General features: G+C 43.6%; 1 protein-coding gene across 30 annotated transcripts in view; it reads left to right on the top strand.

Moving 5' to 3' along the window:
- Window positions 1-793: 793 nt before the first annotated feature.
- Window positions 794-25,580, top strand: part of LOC148162029 (putative phospholipid-transporting ATPase IIB) — a 240,837-nt gene continuing 216,050 nt past the window's right edge. For 27 of the 30 annotated variants that reach the window (XM_088020425.1, XM_088020417.1, XM_088020408.1 and 24 more), the window contains exons 1-2: window positions 801-1,129; window positions 21,830-22,003. In XM_088020425.1, coding sequence (XP_087876551.1) covers window positions 1,014-1,129; window positions 21,830-22,003 — 290 coding nt within the window. In that variant the 5' untranslated portion in view covers window positions 801-1,013. Of the gene's footprint in view, window positions 1,130-21,829; window positions 22,004-25,580 lie in introns of all 30 variants that reach the window. The other 3 variants (XM_088020432.1, XM_088020434.1, XM_088020433.1) reach the window with 2 other exon arrangements.

The following is a 25,580-nucleotide window of genomic DNA, read 5'->3' as shown; positions in this document are numbered from 1 at the left end:
AATATAGATAACAGTGCTGTAAATGCATTTTCTCTAACTCATGAGCTCCTCTATAACATTTTCTTTTCTTTAGCTTTTTATCGTAAGAACACAGTATGTTATACATACAACATACAAAACGCGTTCATCACCGTTTACTTTACCGGTAAGGCTTCCGGCCAACAGCAGGCATTGGAAGTCAAGTTTTTTCGGTCAAAAATTACGACTGAGGGGAGCAGGCACAGCTAACTCTGTGGGTCCTGGGTCAATTACATCGCGGACAGCTGGCTTTATTTTTGATCAGAAGAAAACCTCAATGTTAAAGCATGGAAAGAGTTCAGACCACACTTCCAAGCTATGAATCAGTAACAAACTTTAACAACAGGAGCGCGAAGTTGAGCACTCTCTGGACTCGACTGTTGGCCCACTCTTTGGAGGCCACTTACGGGAATTGTATTCCGTAGGTGCGGGACAACGCCGCACACACCTGCGCGCAGGGGAAGCCCGACAAGGCGGCGAGTTAAGGGACCGGGAAGTCCCCGGCGACCGGTAAAGGCAGGATTCCGGGGGCCGCGGCCGCCGCCGTCCCCGGACACGCGCACCTGGGGCACAGCCCCGGGCCGGCCTCCGGCGCGCGCCCTCGCGCACGCGCACGCGCCCAGCCCCCAGCGCCCAGAGCCCGGGGCGGGGCCGCCGGGACACACCCCCTCCGCGCGCCTCGGGGACGCCATCCGGCCCCGGCGCGCGGGAGGCGGAGCCTCAGCGCGTCACCGCCTCCGCTTGCGCCCGCGCCGCGGCGTTGACGTCTTCGGGCCCGGACGCGGGACGGAGCCTCTTAACGCCGCCGCCTTTTGTGCCCTCCCTTCGCCGCAAGCTGTCGTCATCAGGCTCCGACGCTCTGTGAAGCTCTCGGGCTCCGTCGCTCGCGGGTCGGGCACGGCCGCGCGGGCGGCGCCTCAGCCGGGTTGGAGCTGAGCGGAGAGGGCGGGGAAAGGCAGCGAATCGAGAAGGGGCGGGAAGGTGGCGGCCGGAACATGGCGGAGCGGATCCCTCTGTACCCGGTGCGCAGCGCGGCCGCCGTGGCCAACCGCAAACGCGCGACCTACTACAGCGCGGCCGGGCCTGGGCCGGGGGCCGAACGGCCCAGCAGGTAACGACGGCGCCGACCTCCCTCCCCCCCGCGGCGGCCCTCCCCCCGCGCCCCGTCCGGGCCCCCCGCCCCCCGGCCCCCGGCGGCGGGTCTGTCCCAGCTCGCAGGCCGCGCACAGTGCTCCGACTCCCGCGCGCCTGCACTCTGGGGGGGCGTCCACCCTTGGGAGAGGCCCCGGGACTCAGCGTCGGGGCCGGGCGGGGTCACCCCCAGCTCCGCCCCAGTCCTGGGCTGCCTTGGCCATCGACGCCCTCGGAGGTGGGGGCCGGCGTGCGGCTGCGGCGCTCTCACGGGAGCCGGGCGGGCGGGGCCCTCATCCCGCAGACACTGCTGCTGTCCGAGCCTCGGCGTGGTTCCCGTAGGGACCGTGAACGTGCAGACACGAAGCCCAAACCTGAGTGGAGAAGCACGGCCTGTCACAAACGCAAAGGGTTCAGGTTATGTGCCAAACCCAGGTGCACTTAATCATGTTCGTTGGCCAGAAGTTTTGCTTTTAGCAACGAGAAACGGAACTTCACAAGGTTAGATTGTTTAATGGGACCCCACTTCAGTCGTCCATTTAAAACATAGAGACCTTTCGTTGAAAATGGAAGCCTCCTCCCCTAGTTGGTTTCAGCTCGCACTTAACTTGTTTCTCGCCCGAAGAGAGGAATACTATATTTTATAAAAAAGGAACTTATAAAAAGAGGAAGTACTGTCTTCTGCAGTTAATCGAAATTTTATTCCTAAGGAATTGTAGAAGCAATTTACTTTTTAAAAAATTTATTTGAGAGAGTGCCCGTGCGTGGGGGGGGAGGGTCAGAGAGAGAGAGAGAACCTCAAGCGGACTCCCCCTGAGCGTGGAGCCCTAGGCGGGCCTTGATCCCAGCACCTGAGATCACGACCTGAGCTGAAATCGAGAGTTGGACAGGTGCCGCAGAAGCTGCTAACTTTTAGTACAGAAGAGGAAAAAAAAATTTCAATATCCAGTTGCTTCAGGATTCGAGTTTTAGAGTAACTTTGGTTCTGGGCTCTTTGAGAAACTGTAACATAGAGTCAGAAAGTATGTGTTGTAATGTTGTAGAGCTGAATTGAATCGCGGCTCATTTACTGACTAGCTGTTTGATCTCATTAACCTGAACGCCCATTTCCTGGGATGTAAAATGGGGGGGAATACTGTTGTTTTCCTACAGGATGGTGAAGGGTTACAGGAGAACCTACTGAGGTGCCTGTGTTTAGCGTTTGGCCAGAAGTACCATTTCTCTTTTCCTCCTTGACAGTACCTGTAACAGTGATTGTGTCAGAAATTCTCTGAGTGCTTGATTTGGGGAGATCATTATTTGGAAATATGCTGTTTCTTTCACAATAGGTTTCCGTCGCGGCTTGCATCTCAGTTTTTGCTGCAGGTATTTTGAGGCTCTGTCATTTGGTGTGTACATATTTAGGATTCTTACGTCTTCTGGTAGAGTGTTTCTTTTTTTGCGTAATGTTCTTCTTTGTCTCTGGCAATTTTCTTTGCTCTGAAATCTCCTCCTGCTTTATTGTGGATTAATGTTTGCATGGTGTTTGCTTTCAGCCTAAGTTGAATTTGGAGTCTCTTTGTTGGATCCTTGTTTTCCGTTATGCACTCTGTCATTCTCTGGATTGGTGTATTTAGACCCTTTACATTTAAGTTAATTATTGCTACATTAGAGTGTAGGTGCTATTTTATTATTTGTTTATTTTGTTTCTTCTGATTCTCATTCCTCTTCTGTTTCTCTTTTTGACTTCCTTTAGGTCATTTGAACTTTTTTTGGAGATCTCTGCGGGGTTTTTGAGTGTAGGTCTTCTTGTAGTTTTTGTAGTGTGTGCTCTGTTGGGTATTGTAGTATACGTATGTGACTTCTCACCATGGGGTGTTGGGATTCGTATTTTAGTCTGTGGAGTAGAGTGTGTAAACCTTACTTGCATTTTGGTCCCTTTACCCATCTTCTCCCCCTACACTTCAAATATCCTATCTTGAGTATCAGATGGTGTTACACTTTTTGTTTAAATCATCAAATATTTATAAAACTCATGATTATAAGGATAGTCTAATGTACGTATCCATGTTTCTACTCTTTCTGTTACTCCTTCCTTGTATTCCAGGATTCTTTTTTCCCCATTCCTTTCTATTTGAAGTGCTTCCTATAGCCAATTTTTGAAATTTCTTCCACCTTAGAATGTTCTTATTTCCCCTTCATTCCGGAAGGATGGATGTATTGGGTATAGAATTCCTGGTTGACAGTTCTTTCGTTAGCCTTGAAAACTGGCTACTGCCCACCTTGCCTTCATGATTCCTGATGAGAAGTTCACTGCTGCGCGAGTTGGCGTTTCCCTGCGGGTAACGTGTCATTTCTCTCTGACTGCTTTCAAGGTCTTATTTGTTTTTCATTTTTACAAGTTTAACTGTGATGTATCTTGGTGTGGATTTCTTTTGGTTTATCTTGGTTGGTATTTAGTAAGAGATTTTAATCTGTTGGGTTTTGTTTCACCAAAGTTGGGGAGTTTCTTCAAGGACTCTGGTTTCCACTGTCTTCTCTCTCCTGCTGGTACTGGGGTGATACAAATGTTGGATCTTTTGTTAGTGTTACATAATTCCCTTAGGTTCCCCGCCCCCCCCAGTTTCTTTTTTCTGTGTTAAGATTGTGTGCATTGTATTGATTTTTGTTCGCAAATTCCCTAATTCTGTCCTTTGTCATTTTCACTCTTCTGTTGATTCCATGCAGCAGTGTTTCATTTGAACTAGTGTGTTTGTCAGTTTTATAATTTCTGTTTGTTTCAAGAGAATTGTTATTGCTTGTTGAAGCATGTTTATGTTTGCTGCTTAAAATGATTGTCACATAATTCCAGTATCTGAGTTAATTTGAGTTTTGGTGTCTGTTGATTATCCTTTCTAACTCACACTGTGAATCTTCTGGTTCTTGATGTGATGGATGATTTTTTATTTTATCCTGGACATTCTGTTTCTTACGTCTGGAGAATGTGGGTTCTGTTTATATCTTTTACTTTAGCAGGTGATCGCCCTGTTTAGGTTTACCTTGTAGGTCCTGGCCTACATTTGTGGGTTGTGATCCCAGTGACAGTTTAATTTTGTGTTACAGTTTTTGGTGTGCTTGGTTTATGTGGTGTACTGGGACTCCTTTTTGTCCCTGCTTATCGTGCTGAAAGGAAGAGGCGATCTCCCCAGGCCCAGTGTCTCTTGGTAAGAGAAGGAATGGTCAGTCCATGTGATGAAAAGGCCTTGTTGGATGGGCAGTGGTTGTGATTGTACCCGCTCTGCACGAGCCTGCTGGCTGTTCTGGTGTGTCTGGTTAGGGGAGGAGCCTCAGCACTGCTGTGGCCCTTGGAATCCCTCTTGCTGGTGCTTCCTGCTGCTCTGGTCTCTGGTGGCAGAGGAGGGGAGTTCAGGCCCTGAATAGAAGCGGTTTCCTGGACTGGCTGCTTCTGAAGTGGGGCTGTGCTTGGTGATGCTGCCTGGTTTCCCTCCTGGTTAGAAGAGAGGGGCGTCTCGGCCCACGGGGACACAGGGGCTTTCTGAGGCTTCTAACCTGTTTTTGTGGCAGGGTTCCTCTAACTGCTGCCGCCCAGATGCACCCCTGTCCCTCGATGGGACAGGGGAGTCTTAGTTCCATGGGGAAGGATGCCGTTTCCCACGGCACTTTTTGATCTGTCTTGCTGGTGGTGGTGTACTCTTGCTCCCTCCAGGGGAGGAATGATCTTTCCGGGGTGCCTTTCCTTGCTGGGTTGGGAGTTAGGGAATGCCAGGCCTGTCTCCTTCCTGCTGTTGGGTGAGGGCCTGTAGGACGTCCTGCCGCTGTGTCGTTTCTCAGTCCTTGGTCCCAAGCCCCCCTAACCCTCTTCCTCTTCACTGCTGCCTTCTCGACCCCTTCCAGAGCTCTCCTTTGTTTGGCTCTTGCTTTATTTCCAAGCTTATAGTTGGGCTTAGGGAAGAGGAGCAGGGAGAGATGGATCTTAAACTGGAAGTTGTGCTTTTACGTTATTTTGTGAAGGTTGGTTGTATTTTATCATAATAACATATGGTAAAAGGCTAATGAGAATATACTGTGGCTCTGTACTCCGCTTATTGCTTCCTCCTTACCCCAGCCTCTCACCCCCAAGGCACTTATTTTGGATTCTTCTAGCTGTTTCTTCTGGCATTTAAAATCTCCATATTTCAGTGGCTATATTTCTGACTCTGTCAGCATCGAAAAGTACTTTTCTTTTGAAGCCTTCCATTATCTCAACCCCAGCCAGGATAGAGTTAGATGCCCCTGCTGGCTCCTACAGGCCCCTGTTCCCCCTCAGAGCACAGATTGCACTTGACTGTAGATGTCTCTTTTCCATGAATGGAACGGCAGTGACTGTCAGATTTTAGCCCTGATGCCTGGCCTCATGAGATGACTTGGAAAGTGTTCCCTTCTCTCCTGCTTTCTGGAAGACTTCGAATAGAGTTGCTCTCTTCTTTAAGTGTTTGGTAGAATTCCCAGTGAAACCGTCTGGACCTAAGAGATTTCTTTTTTGGGTGTTTCACTTTACAAACTCAGTTTCTTTAATAGTTAACTAGGCTATTCAAATGAGCTATTTTGTTTGGGGTGAGTTGTGATTGTGCCCTTTGAGGAATCGGTCCTTTTCAGGAAAGTTGCCATATTTATGTGTGTAGTGTTGTTCATCATCTATTCTCTTACTATCTTTTTGATGTTGTTTCATTCAGATATTGGTGGTTTGTGCCTTCACTCCTTTGTTGGTTAGTCTTACTAGAGGTTTGAGTTTTTTCAAAGAGCTATCCTTTATTTTTCTTATTTTTTTTGTAGTTGTCTGTTTTCACTTTTATTAATTTCTGTGCTTTACTTTTCCTTCTTTTTGATTGCTTCTTTAGGTTTTATTTTTTATCTTCTCATTCTTGTTTCTTATGGTGGGAGTTTAGATTATTGATTGGAGACTTTTCCTCTTTTTTTAACATAAGGATTTTGTGCTGTCAATTTCCCTCTCAGCACTGATTTATCGGTGTCCCACAAATTTTGGCATTTTGTTTTACTTTGAGACTTCCCCTCTGTCTCATGGATTACTTAGGAATGTGTATGGAAAATTTGCTGTTATTTTTCTGTTACTAATTTCTAGCATGATTTCTTTGTGGTTAAAGAACATGCTTCGTGTTACTTCATTTAATTTTGGTAGTTTGTCTTGTGACCAAGAATATGGTCTGTATTGGTAAGAATTTCAGGGCCCAAAAGAAGGTGTATTGTGCTGTCGTTGGGTGAAATGTTCTGAAATGTTGATAAGATCCTGTTATCTTTGCTAGTTTATGTTCTAGTTGTTTTCTTGGTTGAGAGTGGGTCGTTGAAGTCTCTAACTGTAATTGTGCATTTGTCTATTTTTCCTTTTGGTTTTATCAATTTTTACTTTACTGTTTTGCCAGTCTGTCATTTGGTGCAGACATGTTTGGGATTGCTCTGTTTTGATGGACTGATGCTTTTATTATTTTATAATTTCCATCTGTCTCTAGTAATATTTTTGCTCTGGGCTTTCCTTTTTCTGACATTTATATAGCCACTCATGCTTTATTTTGACTAATGTTTACCTGGCATATAATTTTCCATCCTTTTACTTTCCACCTGCTTATATTTAAGGTAAGTTTGTTGTAGTCAGCATATGGTTGGCTTATGTTTTGTTTTTGTTTTTTTTTAAAGAATTTATTTATTTATTTGAGAGAGAGAATGAGATAGAGAGACAGCATGAGAGGGGAGAGGGTCAGAGGGAGAAGCAGACTCCCCGCCAAACAGGGAGCCCGATGCGGGACCCGATCCCGGGACTCCAGGATCAAGACCTGAGCCTGTGCCAATCTCTGTCTTATGATTGATATATTTAGAGCATTTATGTTCAGTGTAATGATTGACAAGTTAGGGCTTATATCTGCCATTTTCCTTTTTGATTGCTGCGTTGTTTCTTTGTTTTCTTTTTCCTGTTTTTCTGTGAGTTACTTGAACAATTTTTGGAATTCCATTTTGATTTACCTATGGTGTTTCTCCACTGTATGTCTTTGTATAGATGTTATTTAGTGGTAGTTCTAGATATGACATTATACATATGTGATTCATCACAGTATTCTGGTGTTGATATTTTATCAGTGTTAGTAAAGTGAAGAATCAGTACCTCTTTACATCCCTTTACTCATCCTTACTGGTAAAGTAATTATCTTGTACAATTACATAAATACTTTAATTTTGCAAAAGTACATAAATATTTCCCTTACATATGACTAGAGTTACACATCAGTGTTAATTTTTCTCTCTCTCAAACATAATCTAGAAAACTCAAAAGGAGAAGAAATGCCTATTCTATTCACCCATGTTTTCACTATTTCTGTTGTTCTCTTATTTCTTGAAGGTCCTGAATTCCTTATTATTTCTGTTCTAAGAATTCCTTGCTATTCTTTTAGTGTAGGTCTGCTGAAAACAAATTCTCTTAGTTTTCTTTCGTCTTAGAAGGTCTTATTTCTGCTTCATTCCTGAAGGGTAATTTCACCAGATACACAATTTGGGGTTGACAGTCCTTTTTCTATTTTAAGCCCTTGGAAAATGTTATGCTACTTCTTTCTGGCCTCCATGATTTCTGATGAGAAATCTGATGTCATTGGAATGTTTTCTTTTCCTGTGGGTAAGATGTCATTTCTCACTACTTACAAGCTTTTTTTCTTGTCTTTAGTTCAGTAGTTTGATTATTATGGGTCTTGACATAGATTTCTTTGGGTTTATACTGTTTGGGGTTCACGTAGCATATTGAATCTGCAAGTTTTATCTTTTGTCAGGTTAGGAGTTTTCAGCCATTATTTGTCTAGAACTTTTTGAGCCCCACCCTCTTTCATCTCTTCTAACACTCTCTCTGGAGACACCTTGTGAGATCTTTCTTGTGTCTCAAACGTCCTGAGTTTCTCCTCATTTGTTTTAAGTCCATTTTCTGTCCAGATTGGTTTCTGTTGTTCACTCTTCAAGTTCATTGACTTTTCCTTTGTCTCTTCTTTTCTGCCCCTGAACCCTATGCATTGTTTTCAAATCTCCATTATTGTATTTTTTAGTTTTAGAATTTCCATTTGGTTCTTCTTCATATTAGCTTTCTTTGCTGAAATAGCTGTTTGTTTGTTTTCATTTGCTTCAAGTATGTTTGTAATTGCCCATAGACACATTTTTATGATGGATATGAGAATCCTTGTCAGATAATTTCACCATATGCATCCCTTTGGTGTTGGCATTTGTTGGTTATTTTTCCTTCAGGATTAGAGATTTTCCTGGCTTTTGGTATAATGAGTCCTTTTTTTTTTTTTAAATTGTATCCTGGACATTTTGGGTATTATGCTGGGAGGTTCTGGACTTTATTCAAATAATCTTCTGTTTTATCAGGCCTCCTCTGACACCCCATGGGACTGGGGTTAGGGAGGTGGGATGAGGTGGTGCTGCTTTGTTGCTGGCAGATGGGGTGAAAGCTGGGTTCCCTTTGACACCTGGGAGAAGAGGGTGCCCCCTTCACCGCTGGGCAGACATGGGGTCTGCGGTGCCGCGTGGGGCTCTGCTGATGTCCCCTTGTCTGGGGAGGGGAGGAATGCCTGTTTATTGTAGCCTCTGGCCTCCTGCAGTATGGCCTGGGGGGCCTTTACGTCTGGGTTCCTGTGAACCCAGTGGTAGGGATGGGCAGGAGGGCCTGGGCTGTTCTTGGGGCTCTCTTTGGTTTATGTCCGTGGTTTTTCTGGCTGCTGACTCTCTGGTACACAATTTGGGATAAATGAGGCTGAAGGAGCGCATTGGGAACTCCCTGTTGTGTGACCTCTGGGGTCTGGGTCCCTCCTGGTCTGCCTCCTTCTCTTCACCTTTCCCTCTGTCGTCTCCAGGGTTATAGCTTATGGGGGAGAGGGGGAGGGCGCCCTGTCTGCTCAAGTCTTGTTCTGGAACTGGCAGGAAGGAGTCATTTACCTTTGTTCTGTTTTTGTCTTTACTCTTTGTATTTGAAAGTCCGTCTTATTATTTATTTTTCCATTCACTAACAAGTTTTGGCTACAGGCCTCCCGTTTGGAGTGTAAAATTCAGTGTATTCAAAAAATACACTATTTATGTATTCACAAGGTAAATGCAGCCATCACCACGGGCAGGGTTGGAAGATTTTCTTCACCTCTGAGAGAGACCTAGCGCCCCGCACCTCATCTCTGGAGGTTTTCTTACTGCAGTGAGATATACTTAACAAAGCTAACTGTGTTTAGGGTACTTTTGACTTAATATATAACAAATCTCTAATTTCATATTTCAGAACTGTAAAGTGAGTAAAGTTTTTTATCCAAATTATGGCTTTTCTAGTATTTCTGTTTTGGGAAATGTGTGCTGTAAATTAGAAGACAGCTAAAAAAATAGATAAAAAAATAAAAAGTGCAAATTCAGTCTTCTATTTCCAATAACAAAAGTTTATATTATGGGGTCTTTTTCTTCCACATTGGCAATTGAAAGCTAATTAGTTGTTAGAAAAACAGCTTTGACACGGGCTTTTCTTGCTTTGTGAGCTTTAAAAGGCTTTTTTTTGACCATATAAAAATGTCATTTTGTGTTCATAAGGTATAAGGAACTGTAGTAATGTATTTTAAAGGTTTTCAGGTTTTCCTTGGAGTGAAACTACTTTTATTTCATTATAATCATGCTAGTTTAGGACACAATATATTTAACATGTAGTGATCATAAATTATTACAACTGGTATAAAATTTTTCATCATTGGGTTTGTACTTTATGAAAATTTCAAGGGGACAAATTAGATATGATTTGAGTATGGTTAATACAGGAGGATGTTCTTGGTTTTTTTTGGGGGGGGTGGGTTTTTTTTTTTTTTTGGAAGTTACTAGGTGAATGAAATGCTGTGTCCCACGCATAGTATTTAATAGTTCAGTAAGAGTGCAATTACTTGTTAAGATCGTTTTCTGTGAACTAATGTGAGGCATTGATTTTCTTCTTGTAGTATGTATAGGTGGGTAAAAGTAAGGTATTTGTTAATTTGATATTTTTCATTTCTGTCTTTTAAATGGTACCCGTGTCATTCAAATTATCTTCACATTTGAAAAGAGAATGACTGACACTGGACATCATTGTGTTTATCCATGTCTATTAGTACCTATTCTTTGCTTCATGTTGCAGTGTGGCTTTTGGCCCTGCCTAGAGTCATTTGCAATATTATAATGGTTAAACTTTAGTGTTTGAGAAGAGAGTCATGCTGAGAACAGATGGCTCTTGTCTGATTATCTCTAAAATATTCGTGTGTTTCTTAATAGAGGCAACACAGTTTTTTTTATAGACACTCAGAATGAGTGTCTATACACGATTTCCTCTGAATCTTTAAAAATTTTACAGTTATGATGATCTAAAAAAATGCCTTTACTCTAGTTATAAAGATGAAACTTCTTTTTTGTGTTTTCACAGCTGAAAAGGTTTTTTCAAGTACCAAATGATTCTTCCTTTGCTTTTTTTTTTTAAGATTTATTTATTTATTTGACAGAGAGTGAGAGAAAGAGAGAGCACAAGCAGGGGGAGGGGCAGAGGGAGAAGCGGACCCCCTGGGAATCCAGTGTGGGACTCGATCCCAGGACCCTGGGATCACGACCTGAGCCGAAGGCAGACGCTAGTGACTGAGCCGCCCAGGTGCCGCTACCAAATGATTCTTAAGATAGTGTTTATCAAAGTGCTCAGGCCCAGGACTCCTTGGAATCAGAGACATATTTTTAAGGATCTGTAGTTCACTCGAGTTCATGAAATTCTTTAAACCTGCCAGAACAGGTCTGTTTCACTGTAGTTTCTACAGCTGACAGTATTAGCATGAAGATAGATTTGGTGATTGTGAACATGACAGTTTTGGGTATAACTGGGTCATGTGTCCTGAGCTAATCGGCCCACGTATGTTTTTAATTTCTGGATTGGCGTTTACATAATATTAGATATTGTCCCATTACTCTAATTTAGAGGCTTGTTTCGATTCATGTATAGCGTTGGTGTAATTTCTTATGTTAAGAAATTGGTATTGAGGTTTTTTTACAGAACGCCGTGGAAGAGGAGTCGGTGGCTCCGAGGTTACTGTGTCCATAGTCCACATGGGGGGCATCTCCGGGCGTGGGCACTGACTGGCCCTTGCGCGTCTTGCTTGTTTTTATTGCTGAGGTCAAGGCGTGCCTTTCAGGCAATGTTCCTTTCCTTTTTTTTTTTTTTTTTTTTACACAACTATTCTGCTGTTTAACTCCTCTGCTACTGTAGGAAGGGAAGAGTCCCAGTTTCCCAGTATACAGTTTTGCTGCTTATTAGTGACTCATCAGTGACACGCTTGAACTTGGAAGCTGTGTTTGATGAAGGAAACATACCCATTTCTTTATAGTACTTTGTTGCTTTGTTTTTCTACTCTATTAACATGTAGGCAAAGAGGGCAGTGTTTATTTTTCTTAAAGAAGGTTGAAGCATTAGGCATATTTTAAATGGTTTCTCCCTTTACTATCAGTTGGCTTCTCAGCAATGCTTCTCCTCAAAATGGAAACAATAAGGCTATTACATACTTAATGTGAGTTTAAGCTAGTTACTGTATTGACCTACTTTTACTTAGATACATGTAAATTACGCACCTTCTAGTACTTGAGTGTTTTTTGTTGAAGGTTCCCAATTTTTCTAAACCTTTGGCAGCAGCTAAGAGAGTTGTCTCCGTTTCTTAGTGTGGCAGTACTCTTGGGTTTGGTATCATCTGTTCTGTCTCTTTGTTCACATTGTTTTTACTCTTTTTAAAAATATGTTTCCAGAATTATACTTAATTGCTGGAAACGTTGATTTTTCTTGAGTGACAAACCAATTAAGTGTGTATGACACTAGGCAACACAGACACTTAGGATTTTCTGCTTATCCTGTCTCTGAAAAAATCCATTATTCATCATCTTATTGTTTTTAAATACTGAGGTAAAATTTTCAATACGATAGGAAAATTGCTTTGGAAATGGAATAAATTGCTTGCCAGTTCAAAGGCTCCATCTCTGAAGTGGAGGTTACTAAACGTGATGTTGCTTATGTTCATTATCTTTCAGACTCTTTGTACTACTTTTCTAGCATGAAACTTGATAAGATTGTGACTTTTGCTAAAATGCAGCACAATCGCTGAAAGAACTTAATGAAAAAGACTAAAAATCTCATTTTGTATACTATATTATAATATATTTAAGTGGCATTTTGAATTTTAATTGCATTTTGTATAAATATTCATTTTCTAGTTGACTGTTTTAAAAGAAGTGATCTTATGCAGAGAATGAGAAAAAAGGAATTTTTCTGAGGAAACCTATTGACTCTGTTTTAGGCCCGCTCCCTCACAGCTGAGAGGAGCTTTTGTGTGAGCCCCTCAAATGACGAGTCTCCTGTTGTGGGGATGTTGTGTGGTGTGTGGATGGTGACTGGAGCGAGGGGACCCTGGGTGCTGGTCGGGGCGGGGACAGGTGCTGCCGCTCCTCCCTGTGACTCTCGGAAGGCCCTCCCTCCGCCTTACTGCTGTCAGCGACAGCGTGTGGGTGTCCGACACCCGGGACCGGGTCTCATCACTGGAACTAAAGTCTTCCGTGCTTTTTGGGTAGACTTTTAAGCAGCACAGCACAGTCATGGTCATCTTGGTAGATCAATCTTTTGTACATTTTTCATGTTTTCAAATATTTGCTTTCATGGATCATTAGAAGCTATGGTTAAAGTTACTCCCATTACAAAAAAGGGCTGTCAGGGCATTTTCACAAACTGTCCTCCATAAAAGTTGTTCACACTCTTGCTAGCCATTAAGAGTGCTTCGTTAGCCAAGACTGTTAAGAATGCTAAGGGTGAAGAATTTTTTTCAGTTGTTTTAATTTGCGTGTTTTAGAAGTTCTCTTGGAAACAAAAATGACTCCTAGTCTTAAAACCTTCCACTGACTTCCCTTCCCCTGAGAGTTAAAGTGAGACTCCTTATCCTGGCAGGCCGTGCCCACGGGACTCAGCCCTGCCCACCCCTTCAGCCGCATCCGGTGTCCCTCCCGTGCCTTGCCCACTCCAGCTGCCCCGGCTTTCTCTCCAGTCCTGAGCCCTCAAGGCTCTGCAGCCCCGTCCAGGTCTCCCAAGACCTTCTGTGGTTGGTTCCTTTCATGCAGGTGTCTCCTCTTGAGACTCGGCTTCCTTCTGGCCCTCGCGCCTTCTGTATTAGAGTCTTCCCAGCACGTCTCCCTTTGCAAGTAGGCAGCCCGCTTCTTGTGCTTGTCCTCGTCGGGACAGCGCTCGCCCAGGGCGGTCCCTCAGGTGTGTGTGGGAAGGGTTAGAGTTCCTAATGTGGCTGCACATAGTTCTCTAAGTACAGCTGTATTTCTTTTTTTATGAATTGTCTTTGCTCATCTGTCATTCAAAGTGTTTGCTTTTTTTTTTTTAAAGATTTTATTTATTTATTTGACGGAGATAGAGAGAGAGCACAAGTAGGCAGAGAGGCAGGCAGAGGGAGAGGGAGAAGCAGGCTCTCCACTGAGCAGGGAGCCCGATGGGGGACTCAATCCTGGGACTCCAGGATCGTGACCTGAGCTGAAGGCAGTCGCTTAACCAACTGAGCCACCCAGGCACCCAAGTGTTTGCTTTTTTTAAATTTTATTTGTGAGAACTGTTTCTGAGGAATGGTTTTACTGTCATGTGCTGTAAAAGTTTCTCATTTGCGCTAAACTTTTCTTCTTGGACCATGCAGAATACAGGTACCCTGGGTGCCCGGTTGTGGGAAGGGCTCCGTAGACCCCAGCCCCCTTCTCCAGGGCCTCACAGTCCAGGAGGCCTTCAGGAGTGTTCTCTCTCCTTCTGGTGTTTGGTCTCATTGACAGGCCAGCTCCCCAAGTGATCAAACTCTTGCCTGAATGTGCCTGGTGTGTGAGGATTTGGCTTTTCCAGGATAGCCATACCGATTCTAGTTCCTTAACTGCGGCAGCCGGCAGGAGGGTGAGGGGAAGGGGCCTGGTGGTGCGTTCAGGCCGACCCCAGGGTAGAAACCAGCTTCGTATGTTGGAGATGTGGGTAGTGATGAGGAAATACCCATCTTCCGGGGGTTACGCGGCTGCTAGGGAGCTGGATTTCAGCGATATTTATAGAATGTGTTCCTTTTTAAAAAATTTATCAGACCTAACATAAAACTTACCATCTTAAGCACGTCTACCCAAGCGTGCAGTGCAGTGGCCGTGAGCACATTCACGCTGTTGTACCACTGTCCTCACCTCCCGCCCCCAGGCCTCCTTCCTCCTCCCAAACCCAAGCTCTGCACCCGGGAGACGCCTCGCTGTCCCCCCTCCCCGGCCCCCGTAGCCTTTCTGTACCTCCGTGTCTGTGGAGTTGACTGCTGTCACCTCGTGGAGGTGGAGCCCTTCGGGGTCTGTCGTATTGCGTCTGGCTTATTGCACTGAGCGAAATGTTTTCAAGCTTCGTGCCATAGCACACGTCACATTGCCTACTTCTTTTAAACCGGGTGATGTCACGTGGTATGGGTAGACCACCTTTGGTCTTGGACATTTCAGTTATTTTTCTTTTTTATAGTAAGAATTTCCTATGTTAATTGTCTAAAACTAGGAATTAAATGAACGTAGGCGAGGTGCTTAAATTCATGCCTGACAGTTTCAGCAAACACTGGCCGCCGGCTTCTCCTGTCCCTCCTCCTCCTCTCAACGCTGAATTTCTACCTGGGCAGCAGGGAAGGGAGGCCACGCTGGCTTGCACCCACGTTCACTGTCCTTCCTTCAGCCTCGCCCTCTGCTTTCCCTCCCCCAGGGGGTAGCTGTCCCTTGCTCTGTAGCTGGGAGGGGTCACCTGAGGATCCAGATGGTCTTCAGTAGCTTTCAGTCGGTTCCTACTCTTTCCTCCCTCCCCACCCGCTTCAGAGGTCCCCCTGACGCCAGGCCCGCCCCTCCAGGGTCCCAGGGTTCTCCTGCTTCCTCGCGGCTGTGCTGAGACTCCTGTTTTTCTTGGATCTGCTTATTTACCATCCATCTCTCTGCTCTCTAGCTTTCTGCATTTTGTTATCATCTCTTGTTTTCTGTTCTGTAGGTTTCAGCTTTAAGAAAAAGCAGTGTTTTTGGTATTGAAGGCAGTCGTGTATTTAATCTTCCATTTTTATGGGAAACACTTTCTAATCCTTTCTACCTGTGTGTCTGTCTGTCTGTGTTTTCTCTTTCAGAAGACAGCTGTTCTGGGCGTCCTAATCTGCAGAGCGGTGTAGACCTCTCGTCGCTCTCCTTACAGGAGTTGACAGTTGTAGTTATCTCGAAGCAGGCTGCCTTCTGTGTCCCAGCTCCAGTTCCAGAATTCTCACGGATAGCTGTGGCTGAGCTTGGGGGACTGGCAGTCCTTCCTGAGCTGTGCGCTGCCCCACCTACCTTCCCTACCTTCCCGTCCGCAGTGGTCATTCCACACGCACCCTGCCCCTCTACCTGGATGCAGCCCCTGCAGCCTGAGCTCAGTCGGCACCTTCCAAGGGCTAGGGGACTGTCTCGCCAGTAGCCACTGCTATCATTTAAGATTTCCTGGTGAGTGAGTCTGAGCTTGTGAGTTACAAGCTGTGTCCGTTACTGACTGCCGTGTCTTCAGTGTGGGCACGCATGTAGTGGTGCTCAGCAGGTGACTGAGGGTATGTACCCAGCACAGCCAAACGGCTTGCAGAGCGTTTTCTCACCTTCCTGTAAGGATTTTGAGAGGTGATTTTTCTTGGGGTCCTCAGCCTAACGTACTCTTTGTACTCCAGTATTTTCAGAGGTCTCGTGGTTTTTATTTTTTATATGACATTATATTGGGAGGAGGAGAAGTGTTTGCGTGGTTAGTGTTTGCTAAAGATCTGCCCACCGTCTCCTCAGGCTTATTCTCTGCTTTACGGTCTCAGGGCAGGTGGTGCCTGTGTTTGTCGTGTGCTGTGTGTCGGGTCCCCTCGATGCCTAATCGGCACTGCACTGAAGCACCAGAGTGCCCGGGGGAGCCTCAGCACAGGCCGTCGGCACACTTACATCCTCCACGAGGAGAGCACCTCTGTCTTCACCTCACCACCCTCTCTTATCCGAGGGCCGTTTCACATGAGGGAGGAAAGATGAGAGCGAGGCCGCGGGAAGCAGGATTGTCAAATTGACTCAGAATACAAAGAAAAAAATCGTCATTAATTGTTATGCAGTTGTATCAGTGTCCTATTGCTGTTCTAAAATTATCCTAAATGTAGTGGCTTAAAACAAATGTATTATTTTCCAGTTCTGAAGGTCAGAACCGTATGGACTCACAGGGCTACAGTCAGGGTGTCAATATGCAGCATCTCCTCCTGTAGGTCCTTGCAGAGAGTCCAGTTCCATGTGGTTGTAGGTTAAAGTCCTGTTTTCTTGCGCCCAAATTACTCTAATACGATACATTTAAGAGATACTACCAATCAGTGTGGAAGAGATGGACTCTTGCATAAATAACATCGCCATTTCTGTTGTTGTATAGTATATATATCCCTGCAAAACTTCGTATTTCGTAGAAATGCTCGCTGGAAGTAACAGGGTTTATGGGCAAAAGTAAGTTAGGGCAGACCACTGGGGACCACATCACTAACAAAAACCGTCATAGTCCTGGTGACATTTGCTGAAGGGGCACATTGAGTTCCTGGCCAGTGAAGATTTACCTGTGAGGAGGCTGGTGCCACGGGAGAGGGTCCTAGTTCCGGGGGTGCCCCCAGTGCACACGCCCCAAATACGCCCAGCTCCACTGAACAGCATGGGGAGCAGCCTTAGCCACAGTTTGTAAGTAGTAGTGCAGGACCCCGTGTGCTAGCAAACGTGAATCAGTGCCGGTGATGACAAGATGCCATTTTCCTCCCTTTATTTAAGCGAAGGGTACATGTATTTAGCTCTCATCTGATGAGGGTGAGGTAAAATTGCTTTTGGCATTATTCATAGCACTCAGTGGTGGGAGTTTAAATTTGCAGTTGGCAATAATATTTCAAGTGTTTTAGAGCTTATGACTTTGTACAAACTATTGCAGTTCTGGGATTCTTTGAAAGAATTCATGTAAAAATATGGAGAAAGTTCTGTGTACAGATATTTGCACGGAAACGTTATTTAGTGGGAATTTATAAATGTTTTCTCTGTCCAACAGTGGGGGATACCTCAGTAACCTTTAACTCAGTAATCCACTTGCTGGCTTATTTTTTTAGTTACCACATGTTAAAAAGATGGTAAGAGGAGCTTAGGTAGCAGGTCAGCATTGGCCTTATTGTCCAAGGACATCTTTATAGTCATTGAATTCCACTTGTGTTTGGATTCTTTTTTTTCTTTTTTAAAGATTGTATTTATTTACTTGAGAGAGAATGAGAGATGGAGAGGACGAGACGGAAGCGGGTCAGAGGGAGAAGCAGACTCCCTGCTGAGCAGGGAGCCCGATGCGGGACTCGATCCTGGGACTCCAGGACCATGACCCGAGCCGAAGGCAGTCGCTTAACCAACTGAGCCACCCAGGCGCCCCACTTGTGTTTGGATTCTTGACAGCTAGGCACCTGTTTCAAAAAAATAAAGTTTCAAGAAGGTGGAGTCTTCTGGAATCTTGCCTTCTGACCTTTTCACAGAATCCTAGTAAGCAAAGGACTGCCTGGCACCGTCACTGCATATACCCGCACATGCACACGCCCCCACACACATGCAGGTGTGTGAACACCCACATCCACAGATTCCCTGAGGGACTGCTAAGTTGGCACATATAAAGCTCGTTTATGTACTCTGCACTGTGTGTATACTTCATATACATTTAAAGCTTGTTATGTACTGTAGAAGATGTATTTCAATAACGTCTTAGAGCAGAATGGAAATAATTCTGTTCTTGGATATTCCTGACCATCTGGAGTAGCACTCACCATTTTCATTCTTTTTTTAAAGATTTTATTTATTTGATAGGGAGAGACACCGTGAGAGAGGGAACACAAACAGGGGGAGTGGGTGAGGGAGAAGCAGGCTTCCCACAGAGCAGGGAGTCCCCCGATCCCAGAATCCTGGGGTCATGACCTGAGCCCAAGGCAGACGCTTAACAACTGAGCCACCCAGGCGCCCCTCATTTGGTTATATCTTTTTAATTTCTTTTAATTTGGAGAAATCTTTGTGGTGGTTTTCTTTCTTCTCATGTGGCATTTTTGAAGAGTCCAGGCTGGTGGTTTGTAGTGTCTGGATTAGTACCTCCTGGAGTTGGGTGTAGTGCTCTTATTTTGTGCACTTCCCGTCACGTGAAAATTAGCCCCAGAGCAGTGCTTCTCAAGCAGCAGAGTGCGAGGGCTCTTGATACCAACTGTAGGCTACTTCCAGAAGTTTCTTGTTTCTGGGGGTGGCTCCAAGAATTTCTGGGGACTGCACTTTGAGAACCACTGCTCTGGGATTGAGTAAATACGGTAAATGTGTACATGTGTTGGCAGGAATGCTGGATCTGCTGCTTCTTGTATCACACCAGCAGGCAGACATCAGGTTGTCCTGTGGTGACTCGTTCTGAGTGTGAGTTCTAGCTTAAGGTGCCGATCTCTGTAGAATTTCTGCTGTTCGTAAGTTTCCATTTGCAGTTGTGAAGAATTGGATGATTCTCCAGCATCGTGACAGTTTTGTTCCCAAATGGTGCTTCCGAAATTTGTTCCCAAATCCCCCCCCCCCCAGGTTTTAGTGGATTTTCCAAATATCTTTCTGTTACTGATTTATTTTTAAGTTTATTTTTAAAGATTTTATTTGAGAGAGAGTGAGAGAAAGAGAGCATGAGCAGGGAGAGAGTGGCAGAGGGAGAAGCAGACTCCCCGCTGAGCAGAGAGCTTGATCCCAGGACCCTGGGATCAGGACCTGAGCTGTAGGCGGACGCTTAACTGGCTGAGTCACCTAGGTGCCCCTGATTTTTTTTTTTTTAAGATTTATTTATTTGTTTCAGAGAGAGAGAGAGTGCAAGCATGAGTGGGGGGAAGGGAAGAGGGAGAAGCAGACTCCCCACTGAGCATGGAGCCAGAAGCAGGACTCGATCCCAGGACCCTAAGATCATGACCTGAGCTGAGGCAGACCCTTAAGCACCTGAGCCATCCAAGCGTCCCTTTCTGTTACTGATTTTTAAAAGAAATTCCTTTATGGGGCGCCTGGGTGGCTCAGTCGTTAAGCATCTGCCTTCAGCTCAGGTCATGATCTCGGGGTCCTGGCATCGAGCCCCACATCGGGCTCCCTGCTCAGCGGGGAGTCTGCTTCTCCCTCTCCCACTTCCCCTGCTTGTGTTCCCTCTCTCGCTGTGTCTCTCTCTGTGAAATAAATAAATAAAATCTTTATAAAAAAAGAAATTCCTTTATGGTAAGAGAACATACTTTGTCTAATTTCAGTTCTTTTGAATTTGTTAGTTTGTGTTATGGCCCAGGTTGCGGTCCGTGGGGATGAGTGTTCATGGTGCACTTGATGAGAACATTCTGCCGTACAGGGTAGAGTGCCAGGGTAGGTTGGCTGACAGTGCTGACCATGTCTTTCTGTCCTTTCTGATACTGTTTCTTCCATTAATTACTGAGAGAGGAGTTATGAAGTCTTCCGGCAGTATTATGGATTTGTTTCTCCTTTTACTTACATATTTCATACTTTGTGTACTTTGAAACTGGTGGTAGGTGCATGCACATTTATGATTGTTAGAGCTTATGGGTGATTTGATCTTTTATCATTATATAATGTTCTTCTTTATCCTGGGCGGTTCTTTCATTTTATTTTTTTGATGTCTTCTTTGTCTTATAGTATCTACTTGTTTTCCTTTGAACGAGTGTTTGCATCATATCTTCTTCCATCTTTTTACTTTTAATCTTTTAACATATGCCATTATATTTCAAGTATTTTTTTTTTTGTAGGTAGTGATTTTTGTCCTCCAGGTGACATTTGGTGACATCTGGACACATTTTTATTGTCACGACTGGGGGAATGCTGCTACTGGCATCAAATGCGTAGTGGCCTGGTTTGCTGGTGAATGCTCCACAATGCACAGGACAGCTCCGTCAACAGAATTCTGAGACCCAAAATGTTAATGGTACCGCTGTTGAGAAGCTCCACGCTAAGGATTGCAATATACATAGCTAACTTTTCACTGTTCATATTTTACACTTAATGTAAGCTATGGAATCGCCTGCTTCTTACAGGATAGCCGCCATATCAGTTCACATCTTTCTACACTGAAAACTTCACCAGATGATGTGACAGCTTTTGCTTTCAATAGTCATACACGTTTTAAAGAATTTTGTGTTCTTTATTTCCAAAAATCCAAGTTTCCTGATGGTATCATTTTTCTTCGTCTTGAAACTTTCTTTAGCTTTCTTTTGTATGAGGTCAGATGGTAACATACCCTCCAAGTTTTATCTTTCATCTGAGAATGTTTTTGTTCTGCCTTCATTCCTGGAGGATCTTTTTGCTGGATATAGAATTCTGGGTTGAGCCTTTTTCCCTTTCAGCACTTAGACATGGAGTTCCTGTCCTCTGGCCTCATCTCTCTCCATGAGAAGTCCATGGGCATTTGAATTGATGGGCTTCTCCATGTAATGAGTTGTTTTCTTCTGGCTCCTTCCAAGAATTTTTCCTTCATCTTTGCTTCGAGTAGTTTGATTAGTGTGCTTTTTGTGATTTCCTTTGACTTTATCCTGTTTCAGCTTGCTGTTGTCTTTAAGTAGATTGTAGTATTGTCTGGCACTCATTTATGCTGTAGTTGTGGGCTTGGTTGGTTTTATTTGTCTTGTATAAAGTCTGTGGACTTCAGAGGGTGCGATGGGAAATTTCAGTTTCAGTGACTACCATCATGTCCCGGGGACACACAGGTCTGTGCTCTGATTTTTACAATTGAGGTGAATACCTACCACAGGTTTGATGTAAAATCAAATAAGATAGCATTCGTGGGCTCTGCAATCTACTTTCTGATGAATTTTTGGTTCTCAAAGTAAGCTTTTAGTTTTAAAATGTACATATGTCTGTGATTGAGGAGAGATAAAATGGGAACTTGATACAGTAGGCTGCCTGTTTTTGGAATCAGAAGAGGATTATTGAACTCTGAAAGGGATGCTGGTTGTGGAGGAAATTATTTCCTTGAATAGAAAATTCAGAAAAGGGAATAACAGAGACAGAGAGTAAGTGTAAGTGGGACATAGCATCCTTGCTGCGTATATCAAATCTGACAACAAACCAAGGGACCGTGTTCCCACCTTTCAAAAGAAGATACTTCCATAGTTCAAAAGTCACTTCCACGACTTTGATTGATGAATGTAAAGTTGGGCACATTTTACATCCAATCGATCTGTAGCAGAGTATTTAGATATGACCTGGAAGTATACATGTTTTGCTAATATTTTGGGTGATTGTTTTTATATTCCTGAATTGAACACCATGAGTGGGTGGTACTGTTGAGCTGACTGTTCACACCAGTGGCTTTGTGGAGGGCTCCCCTTCTAGCGTGGTCATGTTCGCTTCCTTGGGCAGCCTGTTCCTTTCCTTCTGACCCTGGCTAAATACATTTTTTGTAAAGGAAAGTAGCATCCCTTATTTATAATGGTTTGCCTCTGCTGTAGACAGCTTAGTTTGAAGAAAAAAGAAAAATGTGGTTAGTAGAATGGGACCAGCTCTTGTCTTAAATAATACCCTTACTGGTGACAGAAGGCTGCTTGGCCTGCCTCAGCATTCTCTCCTTACCTCTGACCAGGTACCAGCTGGAAGATGAGTCTGCCCATTTGGATGAAATGCCATTAATGATGTCTGAAGAAGGCTTCGAGAATGATGAAAGTGATTACCACACGTTACCACGAGCTAGGATCAGACAGAGAAGAAGAGGACTAGAGTGGTTTGTCTGTGGAGGATGGAAGTTCCTCTGCACCAGGTTTGTGATCTCTTGCTGCCTAATTTCCTATTCTCTCAGGTATACAGTTAAGGTATTTAGAAGCTCGGCTTCTAACATACTTATTTTTATATCAAATAAAGAAGACACTCTCAATGAAATGACATAACGGAAAGTGTTAAACATTAGTCAAAACCAAACATTGCTAATCAGAAAAGGACAGAATGCCAAGGTCACTTTCTTTTTTTAAAGATTGTATTTATTTATTGGTCAGAGGGAAACAGAGAGCACAAGCAGGGGGAGCGGCAGAGGGACAAGCAGACTCCCCGCTGAGCAAGGAGCCTGATGTGGGGCTCGATCCCAGGACCCTGGGATCATGACCTTGAGCTGAAGGCAGACGCTTAATCGACGGAACCACCCAGGCGTCCTCAAGTTCACTTTTTTCATGCGACGTTTAAATGTTTAGAAAGTGGAGAAAGATTAGTGGTTTTGTATTGATTGCATGGTAGAGTCAATTCTGGTCACTGTGTCAGCATTTGTAAACCGTGCTCTCTTCCATCTTCGGTCCTGCTCTCATCCAGAAAGGCAGGTAGGGGCCTGTAAAATGCAGTTTAATAATACTGTAACTCTGTGTATTATGGGCCTGTAAAATGCAGTTTAATAATACTGGAACTCTGTGTATTATTTGACTCAAATGCTTTGACTTGGAAGAAGATTCTTCAGTAAATTTAACCAGAAAGAAACAAAGGTAAGACCTGCTCATATTTAAACAAGTTCACTGGTGGTTGAGATAAACTTCATCAGCTGTGCTCACCCTTGACTTTAGAGGCTGGTCTGTGAAACCACACTCTGTGTCTAGGACACTTGGCCATTGACTGTCCTCCAGCCCTAGGGACGGGTAGAGCAAGATTTCAGCTGACTGATGCCAACATAACTTGAGTGGGGTATGTCGAATAAATTACTGCTTTGATAGTCTTTCTGCTCTTTAAAGTTTGTGGTCAGTGCCTTTCTTAACCATCATGAACTTAGATCCCTTTGACCATAAAAGAGATACAAGTCATTGTAGAAAGATACCTTATATATCATCCTCATTATCTCTTTAGAAGTTTGTAAAAAGATGTTTTTACAACCAATTTGATTTTGGGGTCGGCTCACATAGTGGTATTCAAACAGTGGTGTGTGGACTCCCAGGGACTCTGAGGAATCCCTCAAAGAGATCGACCACGCAGAATCGGGAAGTGAGCCTGAGCAGGATTTAGGCTTATCACCCCCTCTCAGCTTCCAATTAGTGTCTGTCTTTATCTTTCCTGTATATTGTAAGCTGTTCATATGAAGAAGCAATTTCATGGCTAAACAAGGCTTTAGAAATCACTGACTTGTGTTACTAATTTTTAATGAGTGAGACAGTTTTTTCACAAAACATTTTCTAGGTTAAATAGCCAATATTCCTGGAGTATTCTTTGGGGGTACTTAACCTTGTCTAGACTTAATTCCTTTTAACAGTTGCAGGGCTATGCAGAATTGTTTTTTCTTGTGTCCCTTGTGATGCTTTGTGCTTTTCAAGGGGTTTATCTACTTTCAAATATATAAATTCCTGTAATAGAAAATGTATGAGGTTCTGGAGGGATGTCACATTTTATTATTCCTGATATTGTTAATTTATCTCTCCCTTTTCCCTGTTAATCTTGATAGGAGGTTATCAGTTCTTTTCAAAGAGCCAAACTTCTGGTGTTGTCTTTGCTTTTGAAATTTTAAGCTTTTATCATGAAATAAATCCAGACTTGAAATAAATTCACTTTTATCTTGAAATAAATCCAAACTTATAGAAAAGTTGCAAGAATTCCTCCTATGCCCTTTGCCTAAGATCACTAATGTTTAATCTTTTGCCACATTTATTGACCATTCTCTTTATATCTCACTGTTATTTTCAGAGTGATTTCAGACGAGGTTGCTTGTTACTTCACTCCTCTTTGATCTTAGTGTTCCGTGCATGTTTCTTAGGAAGAGGCTATTTTCGTACATGGCCACCAGGCAGTTGCCACGTTCAGGAGATTTTGCTCTGACACAGCTCTGTCTCCTGCCCACAGAGCACCCTTCCTCTCTAGGCTGGCCTGGCATTTAGGTGGCCATCTCCATGAGCCATCTCCATGAATCTGGAGCCACTCTTGCCCTAACTTTGTCTTGCATTCCATTGATGTTTATGGGAACTACACAACAGGTATTTTATAGAACATTTCAGGTTTTGGTCTGTCTGAGGTCTCCTCGCCATTAGATTCAGGTTAAACATTCTCTGGGACACTGTATGAGTGACACTGTGTCCCTCTTAGGATGTCTGCTTCCTGTGTCATTGAAGTCTGGTCTGCCCTTAATTTTTTTCATACTGAGTTTAACTTGCCTTTCTTTTTCTGGCTTCGTTAGATGGATTCTCAGGTCACCAGCATTGTACTTTTTTCTTTTTTAAAAACAGATGCATTTCAGTTTTGACACATGGTATTATTATTACTATTTAGTTCAAAATATTTTGATTTACATTGCCATTTCTGCTTTAGTTGATGTTCAGTTTAGAACCATGCTGATTAATTTCCAGTCAGGAATTTTCCTGATTATCTTTTTGTAATTGACTGTTATCTTTTTTTTTTTAAAGATTTTATTTTTTATTTGAGGGAGAGAAAGTGAGAGCAAGAGAGAGAGAGCATAAGCGGTGGGAGGGGGCAGATGGAGAGGGAGAAGCAGACTCCCTGCTGAGCTGGGAGACTGGAGACACTGGGGCTGGATCCCAGGGTCCTGAGATCATGATCTGAGTTGAAGTCAGACGCTTCATGGACTGAGCCACCCCGGTGCCATGTGATCGACTTTATCTTAATTCCACTGTGGCCCGAGAACATACTTGGGATTTTTTTCTTTCAGTCTCTGTAATGTGTTGAGACTTACTTTATGATTCATCGTATATGGGCAGTGTTAGTCAATTTTCTGTGTGTATTTGAAAAGAATTTGTCCTTTTTTGTTGACTGTGTTGCTCTGTGTTGCTTTTTTTTTTAAAAAGATTTTATCCACTTATTTGATTAATTTGTTAATAGTCTTGTTTGAATCTTCTGTATTCATATTCGAAGTTTACTTATCAGTTACTGAGAAGCTTGTGTGAGTCTCAACATCTTTGAGGATGTGTCTACTGCTTTAAATTATGTCATTTTGCTTTATATATTTTAGAGTATGTTATTAGATGATGCGAGTGTAGGGTTACTAACTCACTGTTGGATTGATCTTTATCTGATAATATTTCTTCTGTGTGGGCTCATAATGTCTATCTTCAATAGACATTATGAAATGATACCAGCTTTCTTTATTTTTATTTATTTTAATTCCAGTTAGTTGACATGCGGCGTTATATTAGCTTCAGGTTTCCATACATCACCCTGTGCTTAACACAAGTGCCCTCCTTCATCCCCTTCACCTGTGTCCCTCCCCCACCCACCTCCCTCTGGTGAGCGTCAGTCTGTCCTCTGTTATTAACACTTGTTTCTTGGTTTGTCTCTCTCTTTTGCTCTCTCTCTCTCCCAGCTTTCTTTGATTAGTATTTGCATGGTATATGATTTTCATCCTTTTACTTTGTTTTATTTAA

Source organism: Eumetopias jubatus, unplaced genomic scaffold (assembly GCF_037043125.1).
Source record: "Eumetopias jubatus isolate StellerSeaLion01/CBP00866 unplaced genomic scaffold, mEumJub1_p1.0 scaffold_26, whole genome shotgun sequence".
NCBI classification, from domain to species: Eukaryota; Metazoa; Chordata; class Mammalia; order Carnivora; family Otariidae; genus Eumetopias; species Eumetopias jubatus.
This window is presented reverse-complemented; position numbering and strand designations above follow the sequence as displayed.